Source organism: Sebastes fasciatus, chromosome 16, assembly GCF_043250625.1.
Source record: "Sebastes fasciatus isolate fSebFas1 chromosome 16, fSebFas1.pri, whole genome shotgun sequence".
Taxonomy (NCBI): domain Eukaryota; kingdom Metazoa; phylum Chordata; class Actinopteri; order Perciformes; family Sebastidae; genus Sebastes; species Sebastes fasciatus.
In genome coordinates this window covers 28,204,394-28,227,007 of record NC_133810.1, presented here as the reverse complement: position 1 = coordinate 28,227,007, position 22,614 = coordinate 28,204,394, and the positions used below count along the sequence as shown (strand labels likewise).

Below are 22,614 nucleotides of genomic sequence, written 5' to 3'. Positions count from 1 at the left end.
GCTTATGATTAAATGGTCTGCAGGCGAAGCCTTTTTGTCTTTTTTTTTGAGAGAGAGAGAGCTCTTTCTGAAGGCCAAAGTTAATGCAGTCATAGAAAGAACTCTGATACACTCCCACGTGAAATGGCCATGTGAGGAAAGCCCGGAGGGAGAAAAGGGCCTTGAATGAATTTGAGAGAGGGAGAGTGGGAGGGAGGCAGATAGAGAGAAAGTTCAAACATTACTGATCCTCAAATATCCTTTTGGTTTCTGGTTCAATTGGAATTCGGCAGTAAGTGTCTGCTAAAAGCTCCATTTTTTTGTTGCCCTTCCATTGCTGCTGAGCTTTTAGAGTTAGATGATGACAGATTGCGAGCTACCTGATATCCTTCATCATCCTCCCTAGTGGAGGTGTTTGTTCCGCCCTGAGCAAGTCCTCGAGGACTAACAAACAGCCGGCGTGTTTGATGGACTACGGGGAGACATCTGCTCTGCCTGGCTCTGCCATACAGAGTGAAAACAACACGTTACAGTAATCAATCAATATGCAACTGTGTCCTTTTAGTGTGATGATTAACCTTACAGACTTCGTGGTTATCAAGTCATTATATCAGCTTGTCACAGTGAATCAGTGCTGCAGAGCTACAGGGTGTGAGAGCATGCAGCAGTGTTTTCCCTCAGGTTGGCATGTTGCTTTAAGCGTGGATGTTCGATATATCCTCGACAACATTGTCATAACTGTGCTCGGAGCACCCTCGGGGATAAGCTCTGTTCTGTGTACTCAAGGGACAAGAGGGACAGAGAGAAAAGTCTGCACAGTGCAATCTGATTTGTGGTTGTAGGCGCACCATCCCTCACAAAGTAATCTGGAGAATATCACCCCGGCCAAAAGATCTCTTTGAGCGCCGTCATCCATTTTAAGCTGCGAGTTGCTCATGTCGGCAGATGTGTTTGTGCATCGTGATGAGCTGATTTTGAATTGGCTGACTTTAGCCTCTGAATATCCTACCTGATCTAGACAGGTGGTTCCCAGACTGGGGCCCCGAGGGTCTTCTGGGGTTACAGAGGGTTTGCTGAAAAAAAAAAGTACAATAATTAAAATAAGCATGTAATTATTCTGCATATCAAAAATGGTTTCAAGACCTGTAGCACAGCTTTGTCCACCTGAATTGTCCTCTTCCTACTGTTACATTCAATAATATAAATATTACAAATCAAGGATGGGACAATGACAACAATTCTGATAATGTAATCATCACATATAACATATCTATTAGAGAAATGTAACAGTAAGTAAACTATATAATAAAATAATAATATTATTATTATTATTAATAATAATAATAATAATAATAATAATAACAATAATAGTATTATTAATAATAATAATAACAACAACAATAATAAAATGTAATTAAATATAATAAAATATAAGAGGACCTTTGAAGAAATGTAACAGTAAGTAAACTATATAATAAAATAATAATAATAATAATAATAATAATACAATAAAATTAAATAAAATACAATTCAATTCAATTTAATTCAATTAAATAAAATGAAAGAGGACTTTTGAAGAAGCAAACTATGATAAATAAATTCACTTATTAAAGGATATTTAGCAAGGCACATCCTGGGCAATGATTACTTATATGCTATAACAAAAGGTAATCTTCAAAGTCATTCAGGAGTTTTATGGCTTTCATGTTTTTTTTTGTTTTTTTTTACAAATTTCAATGATTTGACAAAGTATTTTATTTCATAAATAAACACAATAGAATCAGGCTCTCTGTTCTTCCCACTCACATATATGGATATGATGCTTTCCCATTAGAATTACTGTATCAATTATAGATTGAAATATCTACTTCTCATTCCTTAGCCCCCATTTTATTTCTTTCCTTGGTGTTTTGGCCCTATATCCAATAATTTTGTGTTCACTTAGACTTGATTTATAGGAACTGAAGTTCATTCTACTTGTGCAGTCTTAGTTGACGTCTGGGTTGTGGAGTGTGGGCAGATCGTATATCGTAGATCGTAAATTCGTGAGCCTGGTTGATAGCTCAGGGCTTTTGCCCTTTTCTATCCATAGGCAATCATTGGAGGAAGGAGAGAGGAGATGGAGGAGGAGCCCAGTTGGTGTTGAGGCAGCATGGCCCATGCCCGGCCAGTTGAGAAGTTTTTTTTTTTTTTTTTTTGTTGTTGTTTCTTTTGGGGTTTTTTTCTGAATGAATGAAAAATAAATAGATAGATAAAAAAAAAGAAAGAAAGAAAGAAAGAAAACTTTAAAAAGCCAACATAACTGGGCATGATCAATATGATGTGACTGTGTACAGTGTGTGCGCTTGAGAGGGGTGGGGGTGTCGGTCAGGTTGCAAATCAAATTACGGCAAGATTAAAAATAATAAGATAAAACAAAGTCAAATAAATATAAATAGGTAGATAGATAGAAGTAAAAGAATGATGGATAAAAGGATGGTGTTTTAAAAGAGCATGATGGATGAAAAAGATGATGTGGTTGTATGTGGTGTGTGGACTGTAACTGGAGTTAAATGTAATCATGGGTTGATATTAGTGGTGGTGGTGGTGGTGGTGGTTTGATAGTTATGGTGGTTTGTTTTGGAGTATTATGGAGAGGGGTGTTCTGGTGGCCCATTGTGTGGGCAGATCGTATCGTAAATTTGTGAGTCTGGTTTGATAGCTCAGGGCTTTTGCCCTTTTCTATCCATAGAATCGTTGGAGGGAGGAAAGAGGAGATGGAGGAGGAGCCCAGTTAGTGTTGAGGCAGCATGGCCCCTGCCCGGCCAGTATATATGTTGTTGCTGTCTTTATGTCCCTTTACAAGTATGTGTATGTGTATGTATTCCTTTAACCTTAAATAAAAATACAAATAAAAATATAAATAAATAGCTTAAATTAAAAAGGGATTTACAAAAACACCATAAAACAGTCAATAAGTACATCATTTAAAGCTACATATATATATATATGAATTCGTAAATAAATAAAGGAATTTAAAATTCTCTTTGAAAATGCAGTTTAAAAAGAGAAATAAATATTCACAAATTGAATTAAGAATACTGTTTTTAATCAGGCATTTAAAATGGCAACTTGTTTTCCGATTTGCATTAGCTTAACACCCCATGCATTTATCACTCTAATGGTATGTGTCCACAGGGGCGTTTTTTATCGCGAGGGGACGCGACGCTTCCCAACATTGGACGCTTGGTGTGCTGTAGGCACTCGGCTCCTGATTGGACGAACGCTTTCCCGCCGTTGGCTGCTGCTCCCAGCTTTCAAACCGGAACCAGTATGGAGGCTCGTTTGGAAACTTTCTTCTCTTATTTCACGTAAACAGTTCACTGAAATGTGTTTCTGAAAACATTTGAGGCGAGAAATAACCCATGCAGTTGCTGAATCTGTCTTTATTTTGGCTCGACAACGTTTAGTTTAAAAGATTATCGGGAGTTTCGAGAGGCGGCGAGTCGCGTCGGACGCCCGTGATTTGCATGAAGTAGCCAGGACCTCAACTTTATGCAAATAAGGAGTGGGCGTCGTGACGCCACGCTACCAGAATACATTGCGCGGCTGCTTGCATAGACAATGAATTGGGAGCGTGGAAAGCACAGAGCCTGTGGACACGTACCGTAACTATTATTTTGCATGTATTTTATTTTTCTTCCTTTTCCTCATAACAAAATAAAATAAAATGAAATATGGATAAAACAAAATGGAGAGAAAAATAAATTAAAGAAATAAAAAATAAATAAAAAATAAAATAAACAAATAAAGAAAGAAAGAAAACTTTTTTAAAAAGCCAACATTACTGGGCAAGATCAATATCATGTGACTGTGTGTGGGCAGATATCAACATGTAGCCTAAATAAGCTACCTACAGACACATTTCGTCTGTGGTTGTTACAGACCGTATAGTGTGTTTGGTATATGATGAAGCACATGTTGTAGTTGACTCATCGGTCGCCAGAGGGCAGTGTAGCTTCCGCTTCACTTCCGTGATGACGCTCTTCACACCGGAAGTTGTCTCTCTTTGGTCAAAGCAGCATGGCGTCACCCTGAAAGCATGTGAACATAAACAAGCGACTCACCTCTGATAGAAGAATACTATCACATCTTCTATCACACATCAGCAGCTGCTATCAGAGCTGAATGATGTTCAGAGTGAGTGGTCGGTTTCTCTCCAGACTGGTCCTCCTGGACTCTGCTCGACAGGAAGCTGCGTCATGGATCCGAACAGCTGGTCAGTAATAATAATAATAACTCCTTCTGATGCTCCTTCATTTCTAATGTTGACATGGAGATGTGTTGGGCTGCTAGTAAAGAACGGGATACATTCATAATGGAGGAAATGTGACCTTGAACTCAGTAGTGAATACACTGACAGGGCGACTAAATAGATGAGGTGTTACACTGAAATCTGTCACTGCAGAGGACCAGCAACACATGAGGTCCCCATTTATGACAGCTGTCCTCAGAAAATGATGACCTCTTCTTCTATTAATTTATTTTCTTTCGTTGTGATTTATTATCACTATTTACTTTGTTTCTCTTTATTTTTTTTATTTTTTTATTAATTATTATTATTAGTATTATTTAGTTTTCCCTATTATTTTTTTATTTATTTTATTTCGTTGTGATTTATTATCACTATTTACTTTGTTTCTCTTCATTTTTTTTTTTTTTATTAATTATTATTATTATTATTATTTAGTTTTCCCTATTATTTTTTTATTTATTTTATTTCGTTGTGATTTATTATCACTATTTACTTTGTTTCTCTTCATTTTTTATTTTATTTTTTTATTAATTATTATTATTATTATTATTATTTAGTTTTCCCTATTTTTTTATTTATTTTATTTCGTTGTGATTTATCACTATTTACTTTGTTTCTCTTTATTTCTTATTTTATTTTTTTATTATTATTATTATTTTTATTTCCCTATTTATTTTGTATTTATTTTTGTTTATTATTTTTTTATTTCTATTTTCTAACTTTATCCCTCATTTTTATTTATTATTTATTTATAAATTGTATTTATTTCAATTCAATTCAAATCACTTTATTTGTCCCAGAGGGGCAATTGTAAAGGCTCGTAGAGTAGTACAATTAACACAATACAGGTACACATACTAATATAGTACTAATAAATGATGATACTAGTAAAATACTTAAATTAGTGCAAAATAGTGCAGTATACACAGTATACGGTACATATGGCATACAATAAATAGCTATTCATTTATTCTTTTTCAATTCCTTTTCTATACTTATCTTCTCTTTTCTCCTAATATAAGTATAAATAAACATTTAATTTTTCCTCCCTCTGGGCCTATGGACGAAAAATATTATAACTCGTTCCTTTCTTAATGGAACAATGTATGGACATTGTGGGGATGCCGAAGCTCACGGACTGCCACCTAAGGACACTTATGACCCTGGCGTGTCATGTCAAAACATGTGATTGTGCTGTACGACTATACCTGTTAAAAGGAAATAAGAAGAAATAAACATTTAAAAAAAAAAAAAAAAGGTGACATGTGTTGCTGAAAACACGTGAATAAAATGGTATGCTGCTTCGAATTTCCATCAACAACGCCTGTGTTGAAAGGTAGACAGCGTACAGACAGAATGAATGGCAGATGATGACGATATGTGATGTGAAAAGGATATTATTTTACACCTGTGACTTCCCTTTATGCGCAAGATACCTGTGCATTTAGTCTGGCAGAATTTAAAGCCCCCCTCCACTCAAAGATGTGTTTTACTTATTGTTACTGCTCTCAGATGTTTGAGCTTCACTGTGCACAGTGATTCTCTTAATACAGGAGGTTTTTACATTCATCTACTGAAAGAGGAAGGTTTCTCATATGCTCACCTTAAATCATTTGTGACATCACAAAGGTCAATCGTGTTCAATTTACAGACGTGTGATGTGGAAACCTCCAGTGCACATACACCGAGGATAGACAGAGCAGTCTGTATTGTTTCTATGAGGGAGAAAGAGTAATTTGAATAATTTCTAATTGGGTATTAGGCAGAGTTTTAAATATAACGTTTATTTCATTTATAAAGCACTTTAAAAAGCAAACAGGTTTTGCACCAAAGTGCGTCACAAAGACATAAATAAATGCGTACACATACAAGCATAGATGTGGAAATAAAACAAGATTAAATTAGAAACAAGTTTAATCACAATTTAAACCCAGATTTTCAGATAAAAACAGATTAAACACAATTAAAATCCAGAGAATAAAAAGGGTCTAAAGGTGCATCTTAAAAGCATCAAAATATATATGGGGATTTTTAAAGATCTGGCAGGCTCACATACTGTACTGGGCAAACTGGGTCAACTAATCAAATAGTCATTTAGTCTATGGAATAATAAAAAATAAAAAATGTCCATCACAAGACGGTGATGTCATCAAACAGCTTGAAGACAGTCAAAACCTTAGTGATATTTAAAGTTTGTCATTTACAATAATAGAACATTTTCAACATTTCTTCTTGATAAATGACCTTACCAATTAATCAGTTATCAATTAATCGACTAATCCTTTCAGCTGTAATTTGAACTAAAAAATACTTTATGGCTCTTAAGCTACAAGCAGACTTGTCATTTTCATGTAAAACAGTGTAAAGCATTTACAGTAAAGTTTACTCAATCTGCACAATCACTCCAACACGGAGACGGTTCTGTGATTAATTTAATCTTATGAATGAGACCATCTGAATGCATTATTCTACTGTGTCACATTAACATCCAAGTAAGCATAAATAACCAGTTATAGCTTGCAGCCCTGCCAGCAGCGGAGTGATGGAGATGTTGATGTCTTTACAGGAAACGCCGCCTGCAGCCGAGGAGGGAGGAACGGATTTATCTCCACTCCTGCTCGCTCTATTACATCAGAGGCATTTCTCAACAGACTGGTGAAAGGCAAAGCAGCGGAGGCAGACGGCAGTCTTTATCGCCTCCCCGCCTCAGTTCCGCCGGACAGCGGTAATCAGACCACCGCTGCCTCAGAGATTTACATCTCTAAACTCATCTGATCAAATTCTGCTGACATCATCCTGCCACCAGTCTGATGTTCTAAGTCTTTTTTTCCCACTGCTGCCATATTTACTTTGATTGTCTAATGCCTGATGATTCATTGTGTTTGTGTGTTTTCAGCTGAACAATTATCGTTGTTACTGAGACATCCGGATCAGCCTGACAACGCAAAGATTCTGAAAGTGGCCATAATCGGTGCCCCGAATGCCGGGAAGTCCACATTGTCCAATCAGCTCCTTGGCACAAAGGTCTTTGTCCCTAAGTGTCTCTCTATATAATATATAATGTATCCGTCTTACTGAGGAGGAGGACGAGGACGAGGAGGACGAGGTCGACGGTCACTTTGTAAAACCAATAATTATTTCTTAAAGGTGTTTGCTGTGTCCAAGAAAGTCCACACCACGCGGTCACGTGCCCTGGGCGTCCTGACAGAGGAGGACACACAGATAGTAAGAGCTTTCTCATGTCTCTTCTGCAGCGGTGGAAAGTAACTAAGTACATTTACTCAAGAACTGTACTTAAGTACAATTTTGAGGTACTTTACTTGAGCATTTCTTCAGTATTCTGCTACTTCCTACGTCTATCCCACCACATCTCAGAGGGAGATGTTGTACTTTTTACTCCACTACATTTATCTGACATCTTTAGTTGCCTTACTGATTCTGATTATTAAAACAAATTATAATCAACTAATAAATTATGTATTATTATAGATTATTACACAGCTTTGTTGAATAATTAATTCTGATTGGTCAATCACGGCATTCTACGGTTTGCTGTTTCTTTATAACAGACCGTCGCTATGTATAACAGACCGTTGCTAAGGGCGCAGTTCTGACGTTGGACTCTGTTTGTGTGTCAAATTATTGATTTCTTAAGTAAGTAGCCGTGTAATAAGCGGGATAATGTACAGCGAGCTGGTCATTGTTGTGAAATAAACCCCTACAGGGCGACGAGAGACCCCGATGCGAACCGCATCGCCCTGTCGCATCGGGGGTTTATTTCACAACAATGACCGGCTCGCTGTACGTTATCCCTTACTTGGACTACCCAGCAGTATATAAAGTCATTAAAATGAGCTCCACCTTCACCAGCTGCAACATTAAAACGATAAACACATTAATGCATCAATAATTATAATACAATAATATATATTATTCTGCATAATGAGTACTTTTACTTTTGATTCTTTAAGCATATTTTGATGCTGGTACTTTTGTACTTTTACTTAAGTAAAGATTTGAATGCAGGACTTTTACTTGTAACAGTATTTCTACACTGTGGTATTAGTACTTTTACTGAAGTTAAAGATCTGAGTATTTCTTCCACCACTGCTCTTCTGTTCTAATTGAATAATGCCATTCAAACGTGAATACATATGTGTTTACTTTTTGCAGATTTTACTGGACACTCCGGGTCTCACCACTGCATCAAAGGTCAAAAGGTGCCTTTCTTCTTTTAGATCCTTTGGTATTTTTCGAAGTCTGTACATGCAGTATTAATATACAGTGTGATATATGAATGTAATGGACCGTGTGTTTCCACAGACACCAGCTGGAGAAGACTTTGCTCGTGGATCCCTGGAACACGGTGAAAGAAGCTGACATAAGTATGATATAAATATACTCTGAGCATTTTATTAGTTGGACCTGAGCTGCAGATTTTTTATGCTTTCGTATAACAAATTTTGACGTTAAAGAGTACAAAACAGTGCTGAGTTTTAATAGCTTATAACTGAAACTGTGTCCGTTCCCCAGTGGTAATCTTGGTGGATGTGGCGGACAGATGGATGTGCGGCGGGCTTGACTTCGAGGTGCTCAAATGCCTGGCCCAGCACCCTGACATCCCCGCGATCCTGGTCATGAATAAGGTATTCTTACTACTGATCCATTCAATGCTAGACATACATCTTTATTAACAGGTCATGGATATATAGTTTTGTTTTTTTCAGAAGGCTAAATTTCCTAAAACAGCTGGGCACTGTTTACATTGCACGGCAGCTGGATTCTCGCAATGTCACGATATCACACTGGCTTATCAAGAGTTTGATTGACAGATGGTTCATCCAATCCAAAGTGCCTGCCCTTTTCCTGCTTCTCGGGTGGTTCTGTGTAACAAACCATCTGGCGGGTCAGGTTAGGGCACTGTAGCTTTCAGCAACCTTTACTCAAACAGGATTAAATAGTGCATTTGTTGGGGACTGTTTTCAGGAGCAGATTAATCAATTTGGTGCTCCAGTGAGTATTTACAGCAGCAGGACAGTGTGTGTGAAAATAAACTACAGTGCCCGTGTTCATGGTAATGAAGGAAGTGCAACAGTGTGGCTCATTAATGTGTTTTTGAACAACAATGGAGCTCTGTGGCACAAAGGAACAAGCTGGAGCTACAAAGATTAATCAATTAGTTGCCAACTATTAAATTCAACGCCAAGTATTTTGATAATCGATTAATCAGTCGTTAAGATAACATAAAAAAAGTCAAAATTATCTGATTCCAGCTTCTTAAATGTGAATATTTTCTGGTTTCTTTCCTCCTCTATGACAGTAAACTGAATATCTTTGAGTTGTGGACAAAACAAGACATTTGAGGACGTCCTCTTGGGCTTTGGGAAACACTAATCGACATTTTTCACCATTTCAGACATTTTATAGACCAAACAACTAATCGATTAATTGAGAAAATAATTCACAGATTAATCAACAATGAAAAGAATCATTATTTGCAGCCCTATATTAAGACTGCATTTGGTCTTTTCCTGATATCTGTTGACAATAAGAAAAATATAGGATATCCCTAAACTTGAACAAATAAATATTTACCTGCACTGAAGAGTCTTCCGGAGGTCTTCACTGATGCTCCTCTGTTTCCTCAGGTAGACCTGGTCAAGGCGAAGGACAGGCTGCTGGACGTCACAGCAGTGTTGACGTGCGGAGTGGTGAACGGACGCAGGATGCGGGTCAGGCCGGTGATCAGGCCTCCGTTGGCTGAGAAGAGGCCAGAGAGTGATTCGGAGTTGCCGCTCGACGAGGACGACGCGGCGCCCGAGGGCAGCGCTGAGACGGACTCTCCGCTGAACAAAGAGCAGCTGAAGGAGCTGAAGAACCAGCAGGGCTGGCCTCACTTCAAGGACGTCTTCATGCTCTCGTCTGTGGACAAAGAGGACGTGGAGACGCTGAAGGTATTAACGGTCATGGCAGGGAAAACAGAATGCATGTTTGTATTATAAATTCTTCTATCATCATACCTTTATAATGATATAGACCCTTTAGCCACTCTCTCTGTTCTCCTCCATGCTGCTTTAGTTAGTTCATTTCCATTCCCTTTTCTTTCATTGTTCGTAGAGCTACTTCATGGTCGCGGCCAAGCCGGGGTCGTGGCAGTACCACAGCGAGGTCCTGACCGACCAGACTCCAGAAGAAGTCTGCACCAACATCATCAGAGAGAAGCTCCTGGAGTATCTGCCCCAGGAAGTGCCCTATTCAATGACACAGGTGAACCAGGGACAACTCTATAAAGTCACGCGTGATGCTAAGCTGACAGCTAACTGACTGCACCCATCACATCTCACTGCACTGATTCTGTGGCTTATTTAAAGCCCTTCATAGACTCACTCTCACTCTTCATGCTGACAGCCTCCACCTGCTTCACTGCTGCTGGGTCGTGTGCACCCTGGAGGGCCACTTTGTATGCACCATTTCCCATTCTGGCATTATATTTTCTTTGCTCTCTGCATGATGTTTATCATGTTCGTGTGTATTTACTGCTGCATCCACAGGTGTAGAATCACACCATCAGGTCAAACTAACATGAATAGAAATGCAAAATATTTGACACTTAAATATCCCAGGGCCTTTCTCAAACACCGCCTACTCCCTCTTCCAGCCTACTTCCACTCCGTTTGCGCATTTGTGTTGAGTGTGCGCCATGTTAAGTGGCATCTCAAAACAATTAGCGTGGAGTGGAAGTGGTTTATAAAAACCCTCCAACCGCGAGCCTGTATCAACGACGACTTATCGGCCTCGTGAAACGCCGTTTTGCATTCGTCACGGAACACGCCCCATACAAAAGTTCCGTGCAAATACCCGTACAAATGTAAACTGCTCAAACTAAGATAGACATTTAGCATTGTCGTACAGATGTTAACAAGGTTACATTGTATTTAGAATTAAATCTGCCCATGTCTAGTCTAAGAAACCGTAGACATGTTCGTTTGATTGTAAAGTGTTTAAAGGGACTGTTGCAAAAAACGAGTTCAAAACGAGAAGATGTTTACATAAAAAAGAAAAGAAATGCTACCACAGAAGCATGAGAGTAAGTTTTATTTTTACTTTCTCTGTATAATGCATATTCTTTCTATTATTAATACTGTGAACCTTTGCACATCCCCTACGCTTGATACGAAACAATGGTTACGAAACGTTACGACAGAAGTTCGCCCCGAAGTGGCTGCTGTATTTACACCCTACACCTTAAAGAAGGTGCTTCATTCAGCTGTGAGTGTGACTATAAACGGAGTTCACTCCGTCACGGAGAGGGAGTGGGGAGGGTCCGGTTTGAGAAAGGACCTACATCTGTAATACACATGCAAAGAATTCTGGGATATGTAAGTAGTGGCTCTAAAACAGCAGCTGTGCCACATTGACCTTCACTTTATTGACTCATGTAGAAGTGTTAATATTTATCTGTTTCAGGCGGTTGAACTCTGGCAGGACGGAGAAAACGGTGAAGTCGACATTTCTGTGAAACTTTACGCCAAGAAAGACACTCACATGGTAAGTGCTCTCCACACATTTATGGGTTTTTGAGACGCCGGTCTTGTAAAGTATCTATATGGGTAATAAATCTGAGCTTTGACTCATCAAACATAGCGTTTATTTTATCTTTAAAATGATTTATTCCATTTCATTTTATTTGTCTTTTCCAGTGTCAAGTGACAAATATCAAATCCTGTTTTGTGATCACGATCAAGACAGTCAAATAAATGTTTCCTCCTGTTGGTCAGTTAGATGTAACATGAACGCAGCACGAACAAACTACTCCGTAAGAAACACCATATTTAGAAATATCAGCGTTTGATTCGAGGTTCTGGACCCGAGGCTGGAGGAAGTGAAATCTTTCCCTCCACCTGTAGCCTCTCTCTCTCTGATGGCTTCTGATATTTATCTACCTCCACATTCCTTTTCTTCCTTGTGTTTTTAACTTGTAAATATTTGAGCAGCCTTTCTAAACCATGCATATTTGATGGCATAAAAAATATAAAAAGCTGCATCTGTGGTGCTGAAATGTTTCAAGGCCGATGACCTCCAAGAAGACCCAGAGCATTTTTTAGCTTTTACATTCAACACACAGGAATGATTCAATCTCATCTATTTATGAATAGTTCCTGGTACCAAGTCCTGTTTTCTTTGACTAAATCTTAAATGACATTTTTTATTTTAGTTTCGATACAATTTAAATACGCCTCACACAAAGCCTCAGTGAGAGGTAAAGATAGTATTTAAATGAATTATCAATATAAGAAAATGCACATAGGACGAAGTAGGTTTTATTAAAAATGTTTCAAGTTCTTCTCTTGGTTCTGATTTTTGTTATTTCTGCTCAAATATGTCTAATCACACAGTTGAATACAGACATTTGAGTTTATTTAAACCTGCGTCACTCAAATACCCAAAATAAATGTCCCCTATGTCTATTCACTGGAGCCTGATGTCGCTGTGTTTCTCACGTCTACAGAGGATGGTGATCGGCACCGGCGGCCAGATGGTAGCACGTATGGCCCGGGAGGCGAGCGAGGACCTGAGCCGCATCTTCCTGAGGGAAGTGAGGCTGAAGCTCTCAGTCAAGCTGAGGAAGTGAAGATGATGGACGGACTTTTAATGGTGAAGATGTGGAAACAGATCCTGCTGGATTTGAGATGACGACTCTTGTATTATTCTCTGCAAAGGACAGACCTGAAGGGTCGGACAAAGGATGAGAGCTGGTCATGAGTCGGACGTGGAGCTGTCCCAGACCTCCCACTGAGATGGACCTGTTTGAAGGACAGGAAGTGTCCTCTAAATGTTGACTTTTGCATCCTCTGTCTTCACACAGCAGCAGCATCCTGTCATGCCAAGACATTATTAAAGATGTTTATGTAGCGATGTTACCTATAAGTTGTTATTTTAGAAATGGAAAACTGAGGGGTGCCCCAACTTTTGAAGAAATGTGACTCATCTAAATCAGTAAAGCGGAGAGAATATGTTCATTAAAAGCAGCTTACACAAGCTGCACAATTAATCATCGGCATTTATTTAGCAAAACTATATTTTAGGCAACAAACATGACACAGACTCTCATCACATGGATGTTTTGACACGAGTTTGACAGCGTGTTCAAGGCTGAGCAGGTTTGGCGAGCTGTGAAAAGGCCGATGGTTTATCTTTGGCTCTCAGAGCTTTTTACTTGGCGGGCGCCTCGCGCCTAGCGGGACCTGCACAGTCATGTTCACTCAAATGTCCCTGATGTACCATCCACCCCTGTTCCCTCCACTCCCACATCACTTTAGCCCTCTCCGCCGCCTTTGAAGTGTGGCCATCCATCCCTGCGACTATCACTTTTTGTTCCGCTGCTTTCTTTTTCTTTTTCTATCTTCCTCCTCCTCCCTGTGCTTTTTTGGCTCTTATAAAGCCCGGCTCTGCCCCCGAGGGCTGAATTGTCTCCCTAATGGATGGCAAAATGGAGCACTAACCTGATGCTAAAATGGGTCAGATAATGGTGATTGGATTCATTCCCGCTGCCTGTGAGTTAACTCGACGGTTACTCTATCCGGGGCATCTTGATGAATAACCAGCTAGTGGCCTGAAGCGAGGGCGACAGGAGGGGGGCGGGGGGGGGGGGAGGCCTTGAATGTCTCACAGAAGCTGTGTCAGCCCCTCCAGCTCTCCCTGCTCTCTGCAACGGCTGCTTCCCAGTGATTAGATAAGCCGGCTGCTCAGCAGAGATCACCACTTAGACAAGCCAACTGCTGCTTGAAAATATTATAGCTGATGTACGTCAGCCAGCACATTAAAATAATACTTATATACAGAGAGATATTTAGAAAGCTCATACCAGGATTTAAATGTGTTGTCACCAAAATAATGAGGTACTCGTTTGTTTGGGAGCCATAAGCTTTATTAAACATCCACAAATACGTCTCAATGGGGTCAAAAGATGTCCTCCAGCAGCTCAGCACAGCCGTCTTCATCCTCCCGGTCCAGATGACAGTGAGTGAGGGCCGTATAACCCTTACCATATCTGGAACTCAGTAATGGTAACGGTTTGACGGCCCTCCTCTACAGTGTGTTGGTCAGTCAGAGTGACGCTGATAGCGTCGGCAGGGGGAATGAAACCCTGGATAGTACATCATCTATACTGTAGTGTCACTTTAATAAACTTACAGTATAAGATGATATCCTGTCCGGGGCACAAGACATAACAGTTAACAGCAGCGAGTTCCTGGCATGGTTATGATCTACAAGATAAAAGGTCGATAGGTCATTAGTGATGCGTACACAGTGATGGTTTACCAATGAAAATGTTAATCATATGGTAAAGATGCTATATTAAAAAATTAGGGATGCACCGATTTAACGGCTGAAAATCGGTATGCCATCGGCCGATCGGTAAATAAGATGACTTTCACCGATTGTTGACTGTTTTTATCTGTTGTGTTGCATCAAATTTGCGCCTGTCAGTTATTAAAAATTAAAAAAAGAATATTTCTCATGTGAAAGAAGGATATATTAAAGGTTGTTTAATAAATGTGTTTGATTGAATTTGTGCTCATTCAAAGACAGTGTTATGAAATGCTGAATGACTTTAAAACAGCTCAGTTATTTTATTTTATAATGTTATAATCTTTGTTTCCCCTGGCACAAAAGAGGAATAAATTACATTAAAAACAAAATAAACGAACATCGGTATCAGCTATTGGCCAAATTGTTATTTTAAACATCGGCCAAGAATTTCACAATAGGTGCATCCCTATAAAAAAATACCAGTCAGAAGAAAAATCCTGTTTTACTAAAGTTTACTGTAAAACAATGTAAGATCTTTCCTCCCGCACCAACAACAGAGCCACGAAGCTCCACGAGGCCTCACATCACATACTCACCTTTTGTTTTTACATGCAGTGTGGCTCCGGTCATGGCTCGCCGTCTCTTTCCTCCACGTGTTCATGTTTCATGGCTGCTCCGTGTCCACGTCTGGAACTGGTCTGCCTGCTGGGTGCTCCAACACTTAAAGGCCCCTCCGGCTCATTAGCATACTGTGATGACATCTGGGGTGGACCAGACGGACAGCAACTTTCTCTTATCTGGTCCCAACCTGGTCGCCTCTGGTCCGACGATTACCCACACCCTTATTACACCCGGTTGGACTTTGGAGAAAACATTACACTATATTTATTATCTACTGTATATACACTCTGCAGTGGTGGAATTTAACTAAGTACATTTACTCAAGTACAGATTCAAGGTACTTTTACTCTATTTGAGTATTTCCCTTTTATGCAACTCTATACTTCTACTCCACTACATCTCATTAATTAATTAACTTGTAATTTTTTCTCGACTAAATTTGTCTGACAGCTTTAGTTACTTTTCAGATGACAGTTTTCATCCCCTTCCTGTCCAGTGAAAACCACGTCTCTCCAGATGTGTTGATGTTATGGCTGTCAAAGTTAACGCGATAATAACTCGTTAACACAAATTTGTTTTAAGGCCACTTATTTCTTTAATGCAATCGATATTTTGGAGATTGTAGCGGGCTCAGGTTTAATGCTAGAGTGATCATATGAAACTAGAAAACCTAAGGAATCCATTGGTACAAACCATGTCATACTAGCTTGTTGTAAAGGAGGGTAAATAATGCTCTAAACTTACGCTAAATTTTGGTGAGGAATAACTGGCATGGTAATTTCCAAAGGGGTCACTTGACCTCTGACCTCCAGATCAATGAATGTAAATGGGTTCTATGGGTACCCACGAGTCTCCCCTTTACAGACATGCCCACTTTATGATAATCACATGCAGTTTGGGGACAAGTCATAGTCAAGTCAGCACACTGACACACTGACAGCTGTTGTTGCCTGTTGGGCTGCAGTTTGTCATGTTATGATTTGAGCATATTTAAATGCTAAATGCAGTACCTGTGAGGGTTTCTGGACAATATCTTTCATTGTTTTGTGTTGTTAATTGATTTCCAATAATAAATATAAACATAAAGCAGCATATTTGTCCACTCCCATGTTGATGAGAGTATTAAATACTTGACAAATCTCCCTTTAAAAAGGTACATTTTGAACAGATAAAAAAAATGTGTGATTAATCACGATTAAATATTTTAATCGATTAACATCCCTTGTTGATGTTGAATGTTTGTGATAAACTGAAGGATGAAGTGTTCCTTTATGTGTTGAGAAAATCCTCCTACTGCTTCAGCTAAATAAACTCTTTAAAAAGCCTCTTGGATCAGCTGGAAAATGCATCGTCAGGGCTGTTTTTCTGACTTTTTAGAGATACGCGGTTCTCACAGGACATATGATGATCTGATAGACCATGATGCATTGCTGTAGATTAAACCAGCCAACAGGATATAAAGGAGTTACAATGCAACCTACACATTAATGCAGCAGTAATATGAATCCAGAAACATCAGCTATAATAGGGAACATCAATACTTATTAGTATTTAAAAGCTATTTAAAAAGAGAACTTTCATTCGTTGGTATCAGAGGAAAAAGGTCATTCGTTTACCATTTATAAATCTCATTTTGTACCAGAGTTCATTTTTATACATGACTCAGTTTGACTTGCTTTCCTAGAAGCACTCAATATTTCCCCAAATATGTTGACCTTTCTTGGTCAAACTTGGTCTAATTAAAAAGAACCGAGCAGTAAGCCAAAGCAGAGTTTAAAAACAGGCCTATTAAAACGCCCGGAGCTTTATCTCACAACGCAGTAATGCATCTCAAGTCCTCTGGATCTCATCGTCCTTGGATTTATGCGTGATGGTTTCATGGATTGGAATTTAATGCTGCGATATGTCAGCTGATGTCATGTTATCTGACTTATTAAACTTCATGCGCTCAGCTAGATTCCAGGATACGGAGAGCAGCTGAGATCTGTTTTTTTTATTAGATATGTTACACGGACATCGCATGTCAAAATTCACAGCATCAAATCATGCCTGGACGGAGATAACTGTGCAGTTTGTCTTTAATCCCTGACAGTTTGTCCCTTAAATCAGTGGTTCCCGTCCTATTTTTCTTGAAGCCTCCCTATTAGTATCTAAGCAGAGTTAACCCCCCCAGATGTGCGCCTCCCTTTGTACGCAGCAAGCGGAGAGCAAATAACATTTTCACTGTGGTTAAAAACCTATTTTTGAAAGGCTAAACACCAACAAATATGGATTGAAGCAGAATATTCCTTTAGATAACAATATGTTGTGAATTTTGCAGGTATTGACTTTTGGACTTTAGAACGCTCTGGTGCTCTGGTGTTTTTGGAAGTGTTTGGATCACTCGTGTTGGTAACAATCCTACGCAGCCACCACTGGAATCTAATTCTACAAATAGTATAATACTAATAATATTAGTGTAGCCTGATCTTTATCTGCAACTGTGCAGAAACACAAGGTTTAAACAGAATGTGGCCAAAAGAATATATATTTTTAAATAGTTTGATATACAGCTTTGTATGAATTATCCAGTAAGTGTGTTCTTATGATTTTAGTTATAGGCCTATTGCAAATCTATGGGGCCCGGACCCCAGGTGGGGAACATTTTGGGAATATTTTTGGTATCATTGGGCAAAAATTCCATAATAACGTTTCAGCATATTGTAATTCAAGTGTTCTGAAAGAAAACTAGAGTTCTGCACCTCCTCATGGCTCTGTTTTCAGGCTTTAAAAACTCTAGCCTGGGAGACTTTGGCCAATCACAGGTCATTTCAGAGAGAGAGCGTTCCTATTGGCTTGGTATTTCCTCAACTGATCTCTACATGGCTGCCGGGTCACAAACTTTCTCATTTTACAGCTAAACAGTACACTACAAGATGTTTCTGAAAACATTTTATGTGAGAAATTGGCATTATAGTAACAGAATATTGATCCATATTTGATCAGCGCTGCCTAGTTTGACCATTTGATTGCTTGATTGACAGCTGCTCAGAGACGGCAAGGCTTCAGCTCGGCTCCGATTGGTTGGTTTCCTCCGGTCTGTGAAATCTTGCAGATGCCATTAGGAGCACCGGAGGACACAGAGGCACATGATTTTTTTTTTAGATTACCCGTCTCATCCACTACTGTCAGGATATAGTGACCATTTTATAAAAATAACTTTTCTCATATTTGCTCCAATTCCACCTACAGCTGCTTTAAAATAATAGACCGTCTTTGTAAAGAGAATACGTCTTTGTGGGGGGACTTTGCTCCGTTTCCTTCTGAAGCCTGTGAAGTCGTAACTGAACACAGTCAGAGTCATGTAGTGCAGGATGTACACAGGAATACACAATTTAGCCTCCTCTGTTGGGTATTCTCAAGCAACACTGATGAATGTACCGGCTGCAACACCGAGTCATTACCATAGAAATATTCACGTCTCCAGCTACCGTTACACCAGCGCTTTAAGGTCAAGTTCATTTATCACAGTTAGTGTAAACCTACAGAGGGAGGGAGGGGGCTGCATGTGATGCTTAATATTTCTAACAATGAACCAATAACTCAATTCAGTAACTTTGTTTATGGATGCACTGCGACGTGTTCTTTAGCAAGGTCCCGAGTTAGGTGGGACGTGGCGGTTGCCATGGTAACACCCTCCCTTGGTCAGGGTGTGGGGTGTGAGAGGTCCTCCTTGTAGGCGCAGATAAAAGACAGAGGTGGGACTATCTGGGTGGTTTCACTCCAACTCTTTATCTGCTGCTGAAATGCAACACTTTTTCTACGAATTTCCTTTTGCGTTCGTAGATTAGTTTTTTATTCTTCGCCACATGTGAAGACAAAAAAGGGAGGAAGCTGTCATTATGCAACAGGCCGGTTTTATTCAGAGTAATCAAGGGAACTTGTTGGGTTGATTAAACTGATTAAACAGACAAGCTTTCTCTTAAATTGTTCTTAAAAGACAAGTAAATGCTTAACGCCATTACATCATGTAGTGTCCCCCATCCCCCCGTGTCTCTGCCACGTGTTTCTAGCTTTGTCTAGCCTCACCCCGTCCTCCTCACCCCCATCCCTGGCTCAGATCACTGCGGAAATAATTTTTTATATAAGCAGACTAATTAAGAGAGGGGGAGAGAAAGAAAGAAGCGAGACAGACATTATTAAAGAGTTTGATTTTGATCATCCTCCGGGGCAACATGAGTGTCTGGAGTTAAAAATAAAAAAAACTGAGTGATAATTTAATTTTTTTCTTCCCCATTTGAACCTTTTTTTAAATCCAGCTGTTATTATCTGTTAGTTCACATTTCCATTTTCAGAGGTATGAAACATCTGGCAAATCAAACTACAGCAAGTGCATATAGAAAATGAATGTAGAAAATATGCTACTTTATACTCCTAATACTTTTTACTCCACTACATTAATCTGATAACTAGTTTCTTTTCAGATTAAGAGATGGCATTTTAAGACAATCTCATAAAATACAACACATTGTTACAGATTAAACCAGTGGTTTTTCATCTCTTACAAAATAAATAAATTACATGTGCACAAGTGAAGTGCATCTGCACTGGCCAAAGTGTTTTCTAAATGAAGTATGTTGGGATTTAAGGTCTCCATTTGGATCCATTAATGCATTTTGAGCTTGATTAACCAAAAAAGAAAAGTTGTATAATATTACTTACCTCAGAATACCAGGTATAATTGGGAAAGGACGTGTTATCGGATGTTTTCAAACACTAAAGATGATGTTTCCATTGACACATACAGTATAGTAACAAAGACATCTACGGGGGAAGTTAAATCATTATTCGTGTACTTTGCAGAGTCATGTTAAAGTCTGGGCCACATGATCGTATAACTAAAATGAATTCAAATGACACACTTTTATTCAGGATTTCCTAACTCCAGTCACTTTAAGTTTGATCTTCCTACAGTACAGAAACTAACTTGAAGATCCAACGTGTTCTCATCCCAACTCGTCAGACACTGACGCTTTGTCGCGCGTGGATTTTTCACTGTAGTTAATGGAAAGCATGGTGCGTCTCATACCGGTGCTAAAGGGTGCCTTAAGCATCGGCATCTAACGCAGACGGCCGAGACAAAGCATCGGAATTTGTTGTAGTTGTAGTATGACTCAGTTTTTTATGGTAGTAATATTACTCATAGCTTTTTATTTTTATTATTAATTAACAACAGTAATATTGGAGTGTGTTGCTGCAGCAGCTATGTCCTCTGTTACTGTTTGTGAGATGACTGCCCTCTTCAGGTTGAATAGGTTGAACTGACTCTGGGTCAGACTCACGTCCTCCATCAGCTGTCCAGATAGACATATCAACTCCAGATAACTCTTTAGGTAACCTGGTAACCTTGTGGAGTCTAGGGACACTTAGGTATCAGACATGAGGTAACCAGAATTGGGGACAGAGAGACAGATATTTCCACCAAAAAAGGGACTTTATTTTAGATGAACTTCCCCTTTAATATCATCAAACAGTGTATCTGCATTAAATACGCAAACAAAGGGAGATGCATGACATAAACAGCATTGCACATGCACTCATTGAAATCATTATTATCAACTCAAAGCTATAATACTTAAACATAAACCTTAAAGAGTAACTCACTTTAGATGCACTGGATGAAGACAGGTCTGGCTGGTATCAGGGCAAACAGAGTAAACAGAGATGTTCTTCATCCTCCCCTCCTAGTTACATAGAAGCACTGATTGGGTGCAGATTGAGCTCACCTGTGCTGGTTGTCTCTGAACAGCACAGGTGAGCCTGTGGCTCCTCTCTGAGCTCATCAGGGAAGACAGCAGACATGATTTCTAACAGACTACACACATGAATCAATGCCAGTGTTAGCCAGACAGCTCATTTTCAGCTGCAGCAGCCCTTCTTTGGCAAGATGCTCTACAACTAATGAAGTGACAGATTAATGAGGAATACAAACAGCACAGTGAGAGACGCCAAAATGACAACAATAGCAACAAAGTCAGCCTTCTCAAGATGGTGTTTGAACCATGAAGAAGAACAAGAAGCAGCCAAATGTTGTTGCAATAATATGTCATCCACTATTCAGTATATGGAGCCATGCAAAGCAATTTGAAGCAAGAGTACAAATGATAAAACACACATTAGTCATTGCAGAGCAGCATTACAAGGTACAGTGTGTAGGATTTGGCGGCATCTAGAGGTGAGGTTGCAGATTGCAACCAACTGGAAGTTCTCCCATGTGGCAAGTGTGTAGGAGAACGACGGCGCCCGGCTCCGTGAAGAGGACCCGCTCCGTATGTAGATATAAACGGCTCATTCTAACGAAACGAAAACGCGATTGTTATTTTAAGGTGATTATTATACACTAAAGAAAATATACTGCCAAAAGATCCCCCTAAATGCTACACACTGGTCCTTTAAGTACAATATTTTGAAAACCGTAGATCGTAGCAATCTTAATAAAATGCTAATAGAAATAGTGAAATAGTGACATTACACACAAAACATGTAAGCACAGTCACAAGGGAGGCACAACTGAAAAACAGTTGTCAATGAAATACTAGTAAATATGTCCATACATACCCAAGCCATGCATAATAACTGTTAGTCATACTCATTAAATATGGATAACATTTTGAGGACATGTTTTCACCGCTTTGTCACGGTTCTCTCGCCAGCATCCTGACCTTTGTCCTCTGATAATGAGGATGTCCATCTTATTAGGGGACACCGGCCAGAGGACACATCTGCTCCTGCTGACCCAAAGCTTTTCATCTCTGCCCTCGTGCTCATGACCCACATACAGTATTTTGTGATGGGATTTTTCTCCTCAGATGCCAAGTCAATCCTTCCCAATTTAAAGAGGACCTATTATGCTTTTGTGATTTTTCTCTTTCCTTTTCGTGTGTTCTATATTTTTTTTGTGCGTGTAGAAGGTCTGCAAAGTTACAAAGCCCAAAGTCCACGTAAAAGGGAGTTCCTCTCCCCCACAGAAACACTGCTCCTGAACTGCCTGAAACGCTTCGCTTGAAGTCCTGCCTTTTCTTCTGTAACGTGGTGATGTCACCAAGTAACACATTTGCATAACACCTGCCGAGCGGTTAGTTTGGCACGCACGCAAACAAAGCTAGTTAGAGCGGAGCTGGAGCGGAGTCTGAAGAGTTTGATTTGGTTGACCAATCACAACAGAGCAGGCCAGCTGACCAATCCGAGCAGACTGGGATTTTCGGGGTGGGGGGGAGAGAGCTAAAACAGAGCGTTTCAGATAGAAGGTGAAAAAAGGTGCTGCAGCACAGCCGGTATGAGAAAAATAAAGCGATTTTTTAACATTGAAGCATTTAAACATGTTCTAGTAGAAACCCAAAATACAAGTATGCACCTTAAAATAGGAT

At 39.4% G+C, this 22,614-nt stretch overlaps 1 protein-coding gene across 1 annotated transcript; it reads left to right on the top strand.

The window, feature by feature from the left end:
• The first annotated feature begins 4,016 nt into the window (after nucleotides 1-4,016).
• eral1 (Era-like 12S mitochondrial rRNA chaperone 1) lies at nucleotides 4,017-14,831 on the top strand. Its single transcript, XM_074611110.1, has 11 exons — nucleotides 4,017-4,237; nucleotides 6,840-6,998; nucleotides 7,170-7,297; nucleotides 7,421-7,498; nucleotides 8,447-8,493; nucleotides 8,597-8,658; nucleotides 8,807-8,919; nucleotides 9,922-10,227; nucleotides 10,391-10,540; nucleotides 11,741-11,821; nucleotides 12,783-14,831. The coding sequence occupies exons 1-11, from the start codon at nucleotides 4,147-4,149 to the stop codon at nucleotides 12,903-12,905; spliced, it is 1,338 nt and encodes a 445-aa protein (XP_074467211.1). The 5' UTR covers nucleotides 4,017-4,146; the 3' UTR covers nucleotides 12,906-14,831.
• Nucleotides 14,832-22,614: the final 7,783 nt, after the last annotated feature.